Source organism: Pelophylax lessonae (genome assembly GCF_965119305.1).
Source record: "Pelophylax lessonae genome assembly, chromosome: 8".
Taxonomy (NCBI): Eukaryota; Metazoa; Chordata; class Amphibia; order Anura; family Ranidae; genus Pelophylax; species Pelophylax lessonae.
Window position 1 is genome coordinate 121,648,765 of NC_138775.1, and position 18,182 is coordinate 121,666,946.

Here is an 18,182-nt window from a genome sequence, read left to right on the forward strand (position 1 = left end):
CTACCACAGCATCTTGCAGCGGCATGCTTTTCCATCCGGTTTGCGTTTAGTTGGACCATCATTTATTTTTCAACAGGACAATGACCCCAAACACACCTCCAGGCTGTGTAAGGGCTATATGACCAAGAAGGAGAGTGATGGGGTGCTGCGCCAGATGACCTTGCCTCCACAGTCACCGGACCTGAACCCAATCGAGATGGTTTGGGGTGAGCTGGACCTCAGCATGAAGGCAAAAGTGCCAACAAGTGCTAAGCATCTCTGGGAACTCCTTCAAGACTGTTGGAAGACCATTTCAGGTGACTACCTCTTGAAGCTCATCAAGAGAATGCCAAGAGTGTGCAAAGCAGTAATCAAAGCAAAAGGTGGCTACTTTGAAGAACCTAGAATATGACCTATTTTCAGTTGTTTCAGACTTTTTTGCTATGTATATAATTCCACACGTGTTAAATCATAGTTTTGATGCCTTCAGTGTGAATCTACAATTTTCATAGTTATGAAAATAAAGAAAACTCTTTGAATGAGAAGGTGGGTCCAAACTTTTGGTCTGTACTGTATATTGTGTGTGTGTGTGTGTGTGTGTATATATATATATATATATATATATATAGTACGTGTGTATATATTGTATGTGTGTGTGTATATATATATATATATATATATATATATATCAAAAGAAAAAGGGGGGATAACTGCGCTAATAAATAGATAATATTGCTGCGCTAAGTGAATACAAAAAAATCGCTTAATAAAACATAATATTGTGACAAGAAATAAATAATCATAAATTAATATGAATCAAACAAAACGTGATATTGAATGTCCCAATAACACAGTGTAAATAAAGTGACTCAGTATTAATGTGATAAAAGTCCCAATACACAGTATTAAGTGCCTTGTAATGTAAGTGCGATTCCAACTATGTTTGAATAAATAGCCCCTTATTAAGACAGAGAGCACTAGATCTCCTTTTTTTATGTTTTTCACCGATTCCATACATAACCTGAGAGATTGGTTGGAGGTGGAGGCAGAAGGGCTCACCAGGTGACCGTGATTATTTACCTTTATGCCAGTATAGACTCATTTGAGTCTTTATTTGAGGTGAGCTGCTAATCTCACTATTTGTCACTGGAGCACTTGGAGTGAAGCATGCAGCACTTTATGCACAGATGAAGATTTGTTTATTCATTTTGTCACTGAAATTGCACTGTGTATTGGGACTTTTATCACATTAATACTGAGTCACTTTATTTACACTGTGTTATTGGGACATTCAATATCACGTTTTGTTTGATTCATATTAATTTATGATTATTTATTTCTTGTCACAATATTATGTTTTATTAAGCGATTTTTTTGTATTCACTTAGCGCAGCAATATTATCTATTTATTACTGTGGGTGTTTTGTGTTTGGCACTGATTGCTTGCAGCTTTGTGTTCATCACTTGTATCATTTATATAGGGATTCACTTTCTATTGTATGATAACTGCGCTAACTCCTCAAAATAAGCAGCAACTTAAATAGTGACAAACAACTATGCAAATATATTGTAACGAAAAATATATAAAAAAAATCAGAAATGTTGATGGTGTAACCATAAACTACGTGGTATAGACCATAAGTAAAGTGTCTAAATATAATGCCCAAATGTTCAGGAATTGATCCCAAGATCCGGAATCTAACAAATCCAAATAGTGAAATATAAGCCACCAGGTGTGCAATCTCCTTACCGAATGCAGATAAAAAATTCGCCCAAATGACAAAGGGGTGATTCAAATCCAGCAGCCTCAAATTGATTCATCGGACTTGTTTGATGTCTGTTCTTTCATCCATCCCAGTTGCAGGATCCTCACCTCAACACAATGTGTTCTTCAGAAGCATTATCATAATATTGATCACCTAACCTAACACATAAATATATATATATATATATATATATATATATATATATATATATATATATATATATATATATATATATATATATACTGTGTGTGTATGTATGTGTGTGTATATATATATATATATATATACACATACAGTGGGTACGGAAAGTATTCAGACCCCCCTTAAATTTTTCACTCTTTGTTATATTGCAGCCATTTGCTAAAATCATTTAGGTTCATTCTTCTTCCTCATGAATGTACACATAGCACCCCATACTGACAGAAAAACACAGAATTGTTGACATTGTTGCAGATTTATTAAAAAAGAAAAACTGAAATATCACATGGTCCTAAGTATTCAGACCCTTTGCTCAGTATTTGGTAGAAGCCCCCTTTTGATCTAATATAGCCAGGAATCTTTTTGGGAAAGATGCAACAAGTCTTTCACACCTGGATTTGGGGATCCTCTGCCATTCCTCCTTGCAGATCCTCTCCAGTTCTGTCAGGTTGGATGGTAAACGTTGGTGGACAGCCATTTTTAGGTCTCTCCAGAGATGCTCAATTGGATTTAAGTCAGGACTCTGGCTGGGCCATTCAAGAACAGTCACGGAGTTGTTGTGAAGCCACTCCTTCGTTATTTTAGCTGTGTGCTTAGGGTCATTGTCTTGTTGGAAGGTAAACCTTTGGCCCAGTCTGAGGTCCAGAGCACTCTGGAGAAGGTTTTTGTCCAGGATATCCCTGTACTTGGCTGCATTCATCTTTCCCTCAATTGCAACCAGTCGTCCTGTCCCTGCAGCTGAAAAACACCCCCACAGCATGATGCTGCCACCACCATGCTTCACTGTTGGGACTGTATTGGACAGGTGATGAGCAGTGCCTGGTTTTCTCCACACATACCGCTTAGAATTAAGGCCAAAAAGTTCTATTTTGGTCTCATCAGACCAGAGAATCTTATTTCTCACCATCTTGGAGTCCTTCAGGTGTTTTTTAGCAAACTCCATGCGGGCTTTCATGTGTCTTACACTGAGGAGAGGCTTCCGTCAGGCCACTCTGCCATAAAGCCCCGACTGGTGGAGGGCTGCAGTGATGGTTGACTTTCTACAACTTTCTCCCATCTCCTGACTGCATCTCTGGAGCTCAGCCACAGTGATCTTTGGGTTCTTCTTTACCTCTCTCACCAAGGCTCTTCTCCCCCGATAGCTCAGTTTGGCCGGACGGCCAGCTCTAGGAAGGGTTCTGGTCGTCCCAAACGTCTTCCATTTGAGGATTATGGAGGCCACTGTGCTCTTAGGAACCCTAAGTGCAGCAGAAATCTTTTTGTAACCTTGGCCAGATCTGTGCCTTGCCACAATTCTGTCTCTGAGCTCTTCAGGCAGTTCCTTTGACCTCATGATTCTCATTTGCTCTGACATGCATTGTGATCTGGAAGGTCTTATATAGACAGGTGTGTGGCTTTCCTAATCAAGTCCAATCAGTATAATCAAACACAGCTGGACTCGAAGGTGTAGAACCATCTCAAGGATGATCAGAAGAAATGGAAAGCTCCTGAGTTAAATATGAGTGTCACAGCAAAGGGTCAGAATACTTAGGACCATGTGATATTTCAGTTTTTCTTTTTTAATAAATCTGCAACAATGTCAACAATTCTGTGTTTTTCTGTCGGTATGGGGTGCTATGTGTACATTCATGAGGAAGAAGAATGAACCTTAATGATTTTAGCAAATGGCTGCAATATAACAAAGAGTGAAAAATTTAAGGGGGGTCTGAATACTTTCCGTACCCACTGTATGTATATATATATATATATATATATTGTATATATGTGTATATACTGTGTGTATATTATATATATATATATATATATATAATGTGTGTGTGTGTATAGATAGATAGATATTTACTTAGTTTTCATGTGTCAGAACATGTCATTACGAGTTCTTTTAAACTTTGGTTTCACTTTTTAAACTTAGCGGCACTGTAATCTCACAATATCTCGTGAGATTACAGGCAGTCCACCCAGTTATACACAGATCTCTGCCGTTTTCAGAGGAAAAACTTCTCCTCTAATCACCCTGTGAGAAGAGAAGTGAAGTGAAGTAAACTTCACAGAGGAGATAGTTTTTCTCTGAGAACTGCCGAGAAGTGAACTGAGAGAAAACTCTGTTTATTAAATGTACACCTATAATTGCTAGCCATTTGTCACAGAGAAGTGAAGTGTCACTATTACATGTTAAGTTATTGCTACAGGTTGGTGTGCTTTGCTACAAATTTTTTTTTTTTTTTTGTATTTTTGGCAATTTGTAGCTAAGCCATAGATGTAATGGAGTGTTATAATTACTGCCCAAAATTAGAGGGGCATATTCATAAAGCCATTTTTATGGCAACCACTAAACATTTAATACAGGTATATCTTACTGGTGCATACATTTTAGTTTACAGTGATTTACCCCTTTAGTAAATGTTTGTTGAATGTGAAATTCACTGCTTTAAAAATATGCCTCGAAGATGTTTTCGTTTTTTTTAATCATCTAAACTGCAATTGCATACATTAAATATCATGTTTGTAGCCAGGGTTAAAAGTGTGTGTTCATGGATACAGCATATTTTGTTTATTACTATATACAATATTTGTAATAATACAGATGCCTACTTACAGTACATAAGTTGAATAATCTGTGCATCATTATGTTGAATAACAGTTAGTCATTTAAATCAGAAAAGCATTAAATAAGGATAGACCGGAAAAAGAACTGTTAGAGAAAAAATTGTAAACTGCAAGTGCTGCTAATATCTTTACAGAGCCCTACAAGACTAAGATGATCAAACCAGCTAAAGTGGCATGGCAGGAAGATCCTAGATTTCAGGACAGCAGCTCTGAAGATGATGATGTGAAGGAGACAACTGTAGCTATAGAAAACAAGACAAGGTGATGGCTAAACTATGTTATGATGCCTAAGTTAACCCTTTCGCTGCAAGGCCCTGTGCTCCACTTTTAAACTTAGCTGGCCGAGCCATTTTTTCAGTTTTTTTCATAGCTTTTTTATTTTTCCCCTTACAGCTTTCATAGTTTGTTAAAGACCCCCCCAAAGCATATATTTTCTGAAAGCACATGACCAGTAGAATGCAAATAGGGTGCTGCTGATTTTTAGGGCACAATTTATATTTGTTCAAATGTTTATCAAAACAATAGTAAACAAAACAATATTGTTGTCACTGACACACACACACCTACACATGATGAACTGGATCTACTGTTGTCTTTATTCAACCTTAACTACTTTGTAACTATGTAATTTCCCTTTCATTGATGAACACAACGCTCCATATTCAGAACTATAGGGTTATTTCGCCCTCTACAGGAGTAGGACACTAGGCAGAAAAAAACACAGGCAGTCCTAGCTGGTATACATCCCCCTCTCGCCTTTAGGCCTTCAGTTTAGTAACAAGCAGTATCAAAACTCCACGGAGAGGTGGGTGCTGTGTCCATCAATGAACTCAGACAAATGGATTTACGGTAAGTACAAAAATCCTATTTCTCTATTGTTCATTGACGGACGCAGTCCTCTGATGCATATTAGTAGGGTAATACCGCCCCCTACAGGAGTAGGACACAAGACAGAATTTCTGGCTACGTCTATGGGCTGTCCCTGGGGGTATACCCTCTCTCTTCCTGCATAGGATGTCCGTTTTTTTCTGCCTAGTAAGGACCTAGTTCCTTGCTGGGATCTTTGGTCCTGGCATGGGAATATTTTTTTTTATGTAGAATTTTTTTTTTTTTAGCTAGTCTCTTTCTCCGGAACGATTTTCCTGTGAGATCTTCAAGCAATTATGCCGGGCTGGGCGACAGACTGGACCCCCATATCCAGTGGTCACCCCAGTCTGGCAAGCGAGCGCGACTGGCCCCCGCAAGTTAAACGTCTCACCAGGACACACACGACAGGGTCCAGGCTAATGTCGCAGTGTTCCTATTTGGCCGACAGCCCCCCTACTCCGGTGGCATGGGGTCCTGTCATGAGATGGTGCCCGCCTGTGTCCCGGTATGGTGAGTAAATGTACCACCCCCCCTCCTTTTGGGGTGGACAAGGGCCCTCTCTCTGGGATGGTCGGACCCTCACACTCCTGGGTTTCCCATCTTTCCTGCTGTGACCCCACCACCACTGCCCCCCCCCCCCCGCGTGGGGGACTGTTCTGGGCCTACCTGTGTCTGGAGCCCGGTGTGCAGGCCGGGGGGGGGTTTCGGCCATTTTGCAGTGGATTTTTGCTGGGAAGGCCCGTGGGTGTGCCTGTAGGCCTTTTTTTTCGGGGGAGGAGCCCCTCTCTTCAGTCCGGGAAGCTTCTGGCTCAGGTTTCCTTTCCTAAGCCACCGCTGACACATGCAGACATCCTGAAGATTTCTGCATTCCAAGGAGGTCCTATTAGTGCAACATGGACCCCTCAGACCCTTTTGCCCCCACCTTCTCCCCTCACGGAGGCCACATGGCTTCGCAACTGTCGACTGATGCGATTTCAGCGGTCCTGGAAGCTTTTGTGTACCAGGTGGAGGTGGCCTTTAGAGGGCGGGGTGCGCAGAAGCAACCCCCTCCTACCCCTGCCTCCTCTGAAGTCTCAGACTCAGAGTCTGACCCAGCCACCGCAGACGCGGCTACCCCGCACCATGCCTTCTCTGATAGTGAGGATGAGCCTTCTGCTGCACAAGATAAGGCGCGGGTGGCTGCACTCATTGTTTCGGTGCGCGAAACCCTAAAATTGGAGGATGCGGCTGTCGTCGCTCCTGGTGGGCGGGTTGCCTTCAGCACCCATAAACCTCTGAGGGTGGAAACGTTTTTTCCCTTCCCCGCTTATTTTGCTGGCCTGCTAATCAAAGAATGGGAGTGGCGGACACGTTCTCCCGGGGTGTTTTGGCAGTTTACCAGGCGCTGCCCTTTTGAGGAGTCTCTGCTGAAGAAGTGGTCGGTGCCCCCTAAGGTGGATCCCCCGGTTTCCAGACTTAACAAGGCTACCGTGATTCCCATGGAAGATTCTCCGTTCTTTAAGGACCCAGAGGATAGGAAGGCTGAGGCTGTGGCCTGCAACATGTACGCTATGGCGGGGACTGCACTACGACCTGCCTTTGCTTCCGCCCTAGTCATCCAAACGGTGACTGAATGGGCGAAGCTGTTACACCGTGATGCGGAGGACCAGTCTGTCGCTCCTGAATTTGGGGAGCTGTTGGACCAGATGGTGCAGGCGCTGCAGTATTCTTGCGATGCTACGCGGGACATTGCTTCCCTTTTCGGGTCGTCTGTCGTTTTTGGCGGTGGTCATGAGGCGTATGCTCTGGATAAAGTGTTGGTCTGCGGATCAGGCTTCTAAGAAGACCTTGACGGAACTCCCCTTTCAGGGGGACCGTCTGTTTGAGCTACCCTGGGTGATATTATTAAAGGTGTTACGGGGGTAAGAGTGCTTTTCTCCCGCATGCTTCCAGGGGTAAAGACTCTCGCCGTGGGCGGGGTCCGTCCTTTTCAGCTCACAGGAAATATTCTCGTCCCTCGGGGCAGCCGACAAGGCTAAGCCCTTCAAGGCTTCCACGGGTGCCTCCAAGCGGCCCTGGTTTGGGAAACAGAAGTCCGGTTCCACCAGGCCTGCGGACAAGGCCCCGTCGGCCTAAAGGTGCGCCCTCACCCGTGACTGGGGTGGGGGGACGCCTTTGCTGGTTTTTGGATGTGTGGCTGGCCCGAATCCCAGACAAATGGGTCCGGGAGGTTGTGCGGTCCGGGTACAAGATCGAGTTTCGATCCGTTCCTCCGGTCAGGTTTTTCCCTTCCAATGTCCGCATGTCCCCGAATCGCTTGTGGGTGCTCTGTGGGGCAGTGCAGGACTTGCTACAGCAAAGAGTGATAGTGTCTGTTCCACACGCGGAACGCTTTCACGGGTTTTATTCAAACCTGTTCACAGTTCCCAAGGAGGAGGGCAGGGTTCATCCGATCCTGGACCTAAAGGCTCTGAATGTGTTCGTAAAGATGGAGGCCATTCGCACGGTGGTGGCCTCCCTACATCAGGGGGACTTTCTGGCCTCAATAGACATCAAGGATGCCTACCTTCACATTCCAATCTGTGCTGCTCACCAAAGATTTCTCAGTTTTGCCTTGGGAGAAGACCACTATCCGTTTGTGGCGTTACCCTTTGGTCTCGCCTCTGCTCCTCGGGTCTTCACAATGGTGTTGGCCCCCGTCCTGGCACTGTTGCAACAGCGGGGGATATCGGTCCTGGGCTACCTGGACGATCTGATTCTCCGTGCGGAGTCCCCTACGTTGCTGACGGAAAATTTGGGGGTCACCATGTGTACTCTGGAGGAGTCTGTTTGGGTTGTGAATCTCCGAAAGTCATCTCTGACCCCTTCCAGGAAACTGGTCTTTCTGGGCCTGACCCTGGACTCTTCCTTTGCCACGGTGCTTCTTCCTCCGGAAAAACTCCGGAAGATCCAGTCGGCGGTTCGTTTGTTGATGTCCAACGACCGACCGTCCCTTTGGACCTGTATGAGAGTACTGGGACTGATGGTGTCGTCCTTCGAGGCGGTCCCATTCGCTCAGTTCCACACGAGGGTTCTTCAAAAGGAAATTCTTCTCAAGTGGAACAAACACCCGAATTCTCTGGATTCTCAGATTCAGTTAAGCCACAGGACTAGAGAGTCCCTAGTCTGGTGGCTTCGGTCCCCACTGCTTTGGTCGGGAAAATCCTTTCTCCCCCTATATACTGGACGGTTGTCACCACGGATGTGAGCCTGTCCGGGTGGGGGGGGGGAGTCTTTAATCAGGACTCAGCACAGGGAGTCTGGTCCCTGGAGAAATCTCGATTGCCGATCAATGTCGTGGAGCTGAGAGCGATCCGGCTTTGCCTTACACACTGGACCGACTCTCTGGAGGGTTGTTCAGTGCGCATTCAATCGGACAATGCCACGGCCGTTGCTTACGTCAATCACCAAGGGGGCACCAAGAGTGCCTTTGTGGCCCTGCAAGTGGGTTCTCGAACTGATTTGTTCCCGGTACAAAATCAAATTTTGGTCCTGGAAGGGGGACAGGTTTTTTCAGGCAAATCAAACACTCTGGAGACAGGTGAAGAAAGATCTTCGGGAAGCTGTGCAGGACTTCCTGGCTCAAGGAGTGATCATGCCGGTTCCTCCACAGGAACGCTCTCAAGGTTTCTATTCAAACCTGTTCACGGTGCCCAGAAAGGAGGGCAAGGTGCGTCCAATCCTGGATCTCAAAGCTCTAAACCGCTTTGTGCGGGTGCAGAAGTTTTGAATGGAGTTCATTCGGTTGGTGGTCGCGTCCTTGAATCAGGGGAATTTTGTGGCCTCCATTGATATCAAGGATGCGTATCTCCACGTCCCCATATTCTTCAGCTTTGCAGTGGCATAGGAGCATTTTTAATTTGTGGCGTTACCCTTTGGTCTCGCCTCCATTCCCAGAGTTTTTACCAAGGTCCTGGCCCCTGTGCTGGCCTTGTTACATCAGAGAGGAATCTCAATTTTGGGATATCTGGACCATCTCCTGTTTCGAGCAGACTCTCATTCGGATCTGTTGGACAACATCTCTATTACAGTTCAGACCCTTCAAGAATTCAGGTGGACGATCAATTTCAAGAAATCTACTCAATCCCCATCCATACGTTATTTATCTGGGGCTGACTCTCGACTCAGCTCTTGCGCGGGTCTTTCTCCCCTTGTACAAACTTCCGAAGTTGCAAAGGGCGATCAGGTTGCTGATAGAAGTCCAATTCTGATGTCTCTTTCTGGCACATAGCTCCGTTGGAAATTCTGAAGAATCATTTGATATACTTACCAAATTCCACAAGCTATGCCAGAAAAAGACATCAGAATTGTCGCTGTCGTCACTTTCCGTACCTGATGACGAATTTTCCCACAAATCGCTATCAGTTTTTCAAGTAACTCCGTTTCATCCTGTAACTCCTGTTCATCTAATAGCGCTTTTGCTCAATAAAAACGCTTTTTGGGCGCCATGGTCATTCTCAATTTTCCAGGCACAAAGCAATGGAAAAGTCACCAGGTGCAAACCTATGGTGAAATGGCATGATACAGTGTAATCCGTTAGGATCACAACTTGGTATCATGTCATTTAGTGTATTTACACTTTAGAATTTGCCGCCGATTCCACCCCTCGGGGTCACAACGCTCGCAGGGAAGGGAACCGGAAGGCAAATTCCGGCATCTGCCGAACACAGAGTTGGGGGAGAGTGTGAGGATGACGGGGAGGATGGCAGGGGATCGCATTGAAGGTGAGTAAGATTCTTACATAGTTAGTGAGGTTGAAAAAAGACATCCGTCCATCCAGTTCAACCTATACCCAGCTCGTTTTGTTTGCAGAGCTGGGCAGCTGTGGGAGTTACTGAGGGCGTGTGAGAGGTGGAGCCCCTCCCTAGACGCGGGAAGATCGCTCCACAGGACTTCCTTGTCATGCAGACAACGCTGAGAGCAGTCCTGTTGAACTCTGGTGCATCGTGTGGTGAGCCTTTTTGGGGGTCTCTCTCTCTCTGCGGGGGTCTCGAGGCACGCTGTCTGACCATTGAGTGGCGCTGCAGCGCTGGGTGACATTTTACAAAAAAAAAAAAAACTTTTTTTTTTCCAATTTTGTCATTTTTTGCTGACGGGTTCCCCTGGTGTTGCCATGGACCCTGCTGCACATGTGTCCCCACCTGATCCCCTTGAGGTGGCCGCAGGGCCCTCCCGATTCTCCCCTCACCATTGATGCACTTTTGGCGGTCCTGGAGTCATTTGTGTCCCGGGTGGAGGTGGCCTGTCAGGGACGGGGGGCTAAAAAGCGACCCCCGCCTACCCCTGTCTTGTCTGATGCCTCAGATTCTGATCCTGAGCCAGTCGCTGCTGCTGCGGGTTCCTCCTCTGGGGCTGCTGTCTCGCGCCCCGTCTCCTCTGATAGTGAGGATGACCTTTCTGCCTCCGCCATAGCGCAAGACAAGGCACTGGTGGACGCACTGATTGTGTCTGTCCGGGAGACCCTAAAACTGGAGGTTGCACCTGCGGATGCGGATCATATGTTAGTTGCCTTTGGCACTCGCAAGCCCTCCAAGGTGGCGAAGGTGTTTCCCTTTCCCAAATGCTTTAACAATATCATTAAAAAGGAGTGGGTCCGTCCAAAACGTCCCCTGGGATGCCCAAACGGATTGCTAGGCGCTACCCGTTTTGAAGAGTCCCTCCTTAAAAACTGGACGGTGCCACCTTCGGTGGATCCGCCGGTTTCCAGGCTAAATAAGGCTACTGTTAACCCGTTGGAGGATTCCCCGTCCTTTCGGGATCCAGTTGATCGTAAGGCGGAATCTGTGTCCCGTTCCATATTCTCCCTGGCAGGGTCGGCCTTAAGGCCAGTGTTTACCATTGCTCTGGTTTCACAGACGTTGACGGAATGGGCCAAGCTGCTACGCCATGACCTGGAGGGGAGAAGTCTCCCCCCCCCCGGCCGTGATGGATTTGCTGGAGCAGATGGTGCGGGGGCTACAGTTTGTGACGCCGCACTGGACGCTGCTCCATTGCTGGGGCGTGTGTCGATCTCGGCGGTGGTCCTCCGGCGCATGCTATGGTTGAAGTGCTGGTCGGCGGATCAGGCTTCCAAAAAAGCCTTGACTGATCTCCCTTTTCAGGGGGATCGCCTGTTTGGTGCTACCTTGGATGAGATTATCAAGGATCTCACTGGGGGCAAGAGCACCTTTCTACCACAGGCTAATAAGGGTAAGGAACTTCCTTTTCAGCTCACCAGAAGTTTTTTCGCTCATCCGGGGCGGGCGACAAGGCGAAGCCCTCCAGAGCCCCCCCCCCCCCACGGGGGGTTTCAATAGACCCTGGTCTGTGAAGCAAAAATCCGGTCCTTCCAGATCTGAGGATAAGACCGCTTCAGCCTGAAGGTGCACCCCCACCCATATCAGGGGTGGGGGGGTGTCTTCGCCGGTTCCCGGACCCGTGGCTCTCCAGGATTCAAGACAAATGGGTTCACAAGGTCATACGGTCAGGATATAAGATCGAGTTTCGATCGCTTCCACCGGTGCCGTTCTTCCCTTCCAATATGCGACTGTCCCCGAATCGCCTAACGGCTCTGTTGGGGGCAGTGCAGGACTTGATGCAACAAGGAGTGGAGGCCATTCGCACAGTGGTGGCCTCCCTGCATCAGGGGGATTTTCTGGCGTCCATAGACATCAAGGATGCCTATCTTCATGTTCCCATTTTACGTAGGACACCAGCGCTTTCTGCGCTTTGCTGTGGGAGAGGACCATTATCAGTTTGTGGCGTTACCCTTTGGTCTCGCTTCTGCTCCCCGGGTTTTCACAAAGGTTTTGGCCCCAGTTCTGGTGCTGTTGCGGCAGCGGGGCATATCGGTCCTGGGCTACCTGATTGACCTCTTCCTCTGTGCAGAGTCTCCGCAGGCTCAGTGTCATACGCGGAACTCTCCAAAAGGAGATTCTTCTCAAATGGAACCGGAATCCCGATTCCCTGGACAATCGGATCCGGCTGAGCGAGGGGACCAGGGAGTCTCTGGTTTGGTGGCTTCGGTCTCCGATGCTCAGTCAGGGGAAGTCCTTTCTTCCGATCTATTGGATGATTGTCACCACGGATGCCAGTCTATCCGGATGGGGAGGGATTCTCGGCAGGCTGTCTGCTCAGGGGCTCTGGTCCCTGGAAGAATCCAGGTGCCGATAAATGTGTTGGAACTGAGAGCGATCAGGTTTTGCCTGGATCACTGGATCGAGCATCTTCGGGGCTGCCCGGTTCGGATTCAGTCGGACAATGCCACGGGTTGGGGCACCTCGAATGTGGATCTGTTGGCATCTTGGCTCAACAGGAAGGTGCAGAGGTTTGTAGCCCGCTCCCGCGATCCTCTGGCGGACGCCACAGACGCACTGGTTGCTCCATGGGGGCAGTATCAGCTGCTGTATGCTTTTCCTCTTCTCAAATTGCTGCAGAAACTTCTTCGCAGAATAGAGGCGGAGGGAATTCGTGTTATCCTTGTGGCTCCGAACTGGCCTCGTTGGGCCGGGTACGCCGACTTGGTCAGGCTGGTCGCGGACGCTCTCTGGCTACTTCCTCTCAGGGAGGATCTGCTGTCTCAGGGACCGATCTTCCATCCTGCTTTACGATCGCTGGCTTTGACGGCTTGGCTGTTGAGAGCCAGGTGCTGAAGGACAGGGGTTTGTCTGTTTCAGTTATTCCTACTCTGATTAAAGCAAGGAAAGCGACTTCCAGAAAGATCTATTATCGCACATGGAAGTCTTATATCGCGTGGTGTGAGTCCCTCGGGGTTCCTCCACGTTCTTACTGGGTGGCTCGGATATTGGCCTTCCTGCAACGGGGGGTTGAGCAGAAGCTGGCCTTAAGCACTATCAAGGGTCAGGTTTCAGCATTGGAGATCTTCTTCCAGAGGCCACTGGCTACTCTTTGGTGCGGAATTTCATCCAGGGGGTGCGGCACCTGGCTCCTCCGGTGCGCACGCCCTTGCCACCCTGAGATCTTAATTTGGTGTTGTCTGTTCTCCAGAAAGCTCCCTTTGAAAATATTAGGGAGATTCCCTTGCTTACCTTATCCCAGAAGGTGGCCTTTTTGGTGGCTATCACTTCTGCACGCAGGGTGTCGGAGCTGGCGGCGTTGTCTTGTCGTTCCCCATATCTGGTGGTTCATAAGGATAAGGTGGTTCTTTGTCCGAATCCATCCTTCCTTCCTAGGGTGGTTTCAGATTTTCACTTGAATGAGGATATTGTGTTACCTTCCCTGTGTCTTAAGCCCAGTCATCCTCGGGAATTTGCGTTACACTCCTTGGATGTGGTTCGGGCGATCAGGGTGTACTTGGCTACTACTGACTCTTTTCGTAAGGCCGATTCACTTTTTGTGATCACGGATGGCCCTAGAATGGGGTTTCCTGCGTCTGCCGCGTCTATCTCCAGATGGATCAGACAGACGGTGGTGCAGGCTTATTCTATTAAGGGACGGGTTCCTCTGTTCCCTGTTAAGGCGCACTCTACTCGGGCTCTTAGTGCTTCCTGTGCCTTCTGCCATCAGGCGTCGGTGCTTCAGGTTTGCAAGGCGGCTACCTGGTCATCGGTGCTTCAGGTTTGCAAGGCGGCTACCTGGTCATCGGTTCATACCTTTACAAAATTTTATAAGGTTGATGTGCTGGCATCGGCGGATGCCTTTTTCGGCCGCAAGGTTTTGCAGGCCGCTGTTTGAGGGGACCTTCGGTCTACCTCGGGGGTTTTGTTTTTTTCAGGTGGGTCTCATCTGCTTGGTTCAATGAGTCTACTATTCTTCTGGTTGGCTTAGTTTTGGCCTTCTGGATTGGATTTTATTTCTGTTATCCCACCCCTCATTTATGGCACTGCTTTGGGACGTCCCTACGGATATCAAGATATCAGTCCTGCGTCTGTCAATGAGCGACAGAGATAACTGGATTTTTGACTTACCGTAAAATCCTTTTCTCTTAAGCTCATTGACAGACGCAGGACCCGCCCCTCTATTTTGAGTTGGGTTGGTATGAGTCTCTGACACTGCTTTGTTACATAACTGACATCCTATAGCAGGGAGAGAGAGGATATACCCCCTGGGACTGCCCATGGGTGTGGCCAGAACTTTTTTCCTGCCTAGTGTCCTACTCCTGTAGGGGGCAGTATAACCCTACGGATATCAAGATATCAGTCCTGCGTCTGTCAATGAGCTTAAGAGAAAAGGATTTACGCTAAGTCAAAAATGCAGTTATTTCTGGAGTGAATCCCCTTTTTAATGCATCCCAGTATTCTGTTGGCTTTGCTTGCAGCGGCTTGGCATTGCATGCCACTGCCAAGCCTGTTGTCTACCAGTACCCCCAGGTCCTTTTCCATCCTAGACTCACCCAGAGGTTCCCCCCCTAGTGAGTAGCTTGCTTTCCGGTTTCTGGCACCCAAGTGCATTACTTTACATTTTTCAACATTAAACCTCATCTGCCATGTAGTTGCCCACCCCATTATTTTGTTCAGGTCCGCTTGTAAGGTTTCCACATCCTGCATAGAAGATATTGGCATGCTTAGTTTAGTATCATCCGCAAATACTGAGATTGTACTAGATATCCCCTCCTCTAGATCATTTATGAATAAATTAAACAGGATTGGTCCCAGGACAGAACCCTGGGGGACCCCACTTTCCACACCCACCCAATCCGAGTATTCCCCATTAATCACCACCCTTTGCACTCTCCCCTGGAGCCAGTTCTCTATCCAGGTACTCACCTTAGGGTCCATACCTACCTTCCTTAGTTTGAACAGTAAGCGTTTGTGGGGAACAGTGTCAAAGGCCTTTGCAAAGTCCAGATACACCACATCCACAGGATTACCTTTATCTAGGTGGCAGCTCACTTCATCATAGAAGGTTAATAGATTGGTTTGGCAAGAACGATTTTTCATTAATCCATGCTGATTACTACTAATACCATTTTCATTACTAAAGTCTTGTATGTGGTCCCTTAACATCCCCTCCAAAATCTTGCAGACTACTGATGTTAGGCTGACCGGCCTATAGTTACCCGGGATATATCTCTGCCCTTTTTTAAATATTGGTACCACGTTGGCTTTTTTCCAATCAGCTGGCACCATACCCGTCTGTAAACTATCCTTAAAGATCAAGAATAATGGTCTGGCAATCACCTGGCTGAGCTCTTTAAGAACCCTCGGGTGCAAGCCATCCGGTCCCAGGGATTTATTTATGTTAATTTTCTCTAGTTTAGTTCTAAGTCTGTCTTCTGTTAGCCATGGCGGTACTTCCTGAGGTGTGTTATTTAGTTTGGCCTTCCAAGCTGGGTTAGTGTAGCCCCCCGATTATTTTGTGAAGACTGAAGAGAAGAAATTATTTAACACTTCCCGCCTTTTCTCTGTCCTCTGTGGCCATGTTTCCTTTGTCATCTTTTATGGGGCCAATGTGTTCTGGCCTTGCTTTCTTACTGTTTATATACTTAAAGAATTTTTTGGGGTTCTTTTTACTCTCTTCCGCTATATGTCTCTCGTGTTCTATTTTAGCCGCCTTGATTTCGTCTTTACATTTCTTATTACACTCTTTGTACTGCTTGAATGCTGCCAATGACCCCTCAGTCTTGTATTTTTGAAGGCCTTTTCTTTAGCATTAATATGCATTTTTATGTTGGAGTTTAGCCACCCAGGGTTTAGTTTCGCTCTTTTAAATTTATTTCCCTTTTGGAATGCACTGGCCAATCCCTTTAAGTATGCTCTTGAAGCACTCCCATTTTTCCTCCGTGTTCTTTGTTCCCAGGGTTCTATCCCATTTGATATTTTCTAGCAGCGAGCGCAGTTTTGTAAAATTGGCTCTTTTGAAATTCAGTGTTCTTATATTACCCTTATGTTTCCTATTACAATGATTAAAACTGAAACTAATTGACCTATGATCACTGTTTCCTAAGTTGCCCCGTATTTCTATATCCATAAGCAGGTCTGTATTATTGGTGATCAGTAGGTCAAGTACCACATTGTTTCTTGTCGGTGCATTTACCATCTGACCCATAAAATTGTCCTGCAAATCATTTAGGAACTGCCGAGCCTTGGCTGAATGCGCAGTTCCTTCTGCCCAGTCTAGATCTGGATAATTAAAGTTCCCCATTATAATGACATTTCCCATCCTTGCTGCCAATCCTATCTGTAAAAGGAGGTCCGCCTCCCCCTCCTCCCTCCCTGGTTGGGGGGCCTATAGCATACGCCCAATATTACCTTCCCCACAGTGCCTTCCCTTATAATGGGGTAATCCAGAGTGTGGCTCGGGGTTACCGCTTTTGTTACTGAAAATGAACCCCGAGCCACACTCGGGAATACCGCTAGGGAGGTTAAGGGGACAGTTGTTCCTCAAACTTCAGATGTAGACTGTTTCTTTTTGTGAGTATGAGACACTTTCTGCATTGTATTCATGTTGTCCTATTCTGCATCCACATTTTACTTTTTTTTTTTACTTTTACTCCTGCAGTACACAACCAGATTTAAACACCATTCGTTTTTTCTTTGTGAAAGATGATGAACGGTTAAAAAGTAAGTGTACTTATGTGTTATTCATTGAAGCAGATTCATTTTAAATTTATGTTTATAATAAGACTCTGTGGACTTAATTCAGTAAACGCTATCTACCGCTTTAAGATCAGTAAGAGAATAGCTCATAGCACTTTTCACAATTTTTTTTTTTTGCAATTCTTTCCTGAAGTTAAATACAAAGAAATTATTCAGCGCTCAGATCTAACTCAAAAATGGAGTATAAGCTGCTGAACACCGGTACAGGTCAATACTATCAATACCCAAAAAAGAACATAAAATCAAAAGAGGTGCAGCGCTAAGAATTGCATACAGTGGTTCACAATAACTGTTGAATGTATACAAAAAATGTCCATATAAGAACAAAGAGTAGATTCAAAGAGTAGTCCCTCCGACTTCACAGATGTATAGTAAAGAGACCCGTGCTGTTAGGATGAATGCAGGCACCACTTCAAATGTGAATCCATCACCAAAGATAATGCTAGCCTCTCACCTCCATCACTTGACCATCAAAGGTCATTGCACCTTGTGTATGGGTAAATAGCCTGGTGAACTCCTGCCAAAACCCGATCTCCTATACTCTGAAGTGGTCTCCAGGATCAATCAGCAGCCATTCGTCATATGAAAGACATGAGAAGATCTAATGCTCTCCATCTTAAACTGCTTTTATTAGATACTTAAAAAGGGTCTACTCACATACAGAGCACTTTCCAAGTGCATAAACGAAAACATGTAACAGGGCGGTGTACTATCGGCAGTACAGCGGCATGTAGCAATGATGTGCTGTATTCCAATGCAGCGATGTCTTCGGAGCGTCGTGGGTGACGTCACGACTCCTCCCCCGTACGCGTTGCTTCAGTGGGCGTGACTTCAGCGGGGTTTCCTGAAGTTATGCTGTATTTTAGTAGTAAAAACTTTCGGTATATTAACTCAGGCACCCACCGCAGTCATTAACTAGTGCACAGCTGGTTGATAAGGAGCAGCCATGCTAGTGTCAGCACAATATAAACAAAAGAAGAAAAATGTAAAAAAAACAGTGTGGGGTTCTAAGGGGATAAAAAAAAAAAATGATAATCCACGAATGACAGCTGATCCTGACAGTAGAAGCAGGCTCTGTATGTAGATATGAGACAAGAAGAAGAAAAAGCCGATTGGTCACTCACATGATAAAGGATAAAGGGCTCATAGGTATAGTGGAAAACCTTAATTGCTCTGTGGGGAGCGGTGCTGCTGTGACAGATCCGTTAGT

The 18,182-nt window shown here is 46.5% G+C and overlaps 1 protein-coding gene across 1 annotated transcript in view; it reads left to right on the forward strand.

Moving 5' to 3' along the window:
• NOL8 (nucleolar protein 8) overlaps nucleotides 1–18,182 on the forward strand; it is a 559,501-nt gene that overhangs the window by 377,930 nt on the left and 163,389 nt on the right. The window contains exons 13-14 of the mRNA XM_082265109.1: nucleotides 4,685–4,811; nucleotides 16,875–16,936. Coding sequence (XP_082121235.1) covers nucleotides 4,685–4,811; nucleotides 16,875–16,936 — 189 coding nt within the window. The remainder of the gene's footprint in view (nucleotides 1–4,684; nucleotides 4,812–16,874; nucleotides 16,937–18,182) is intronic.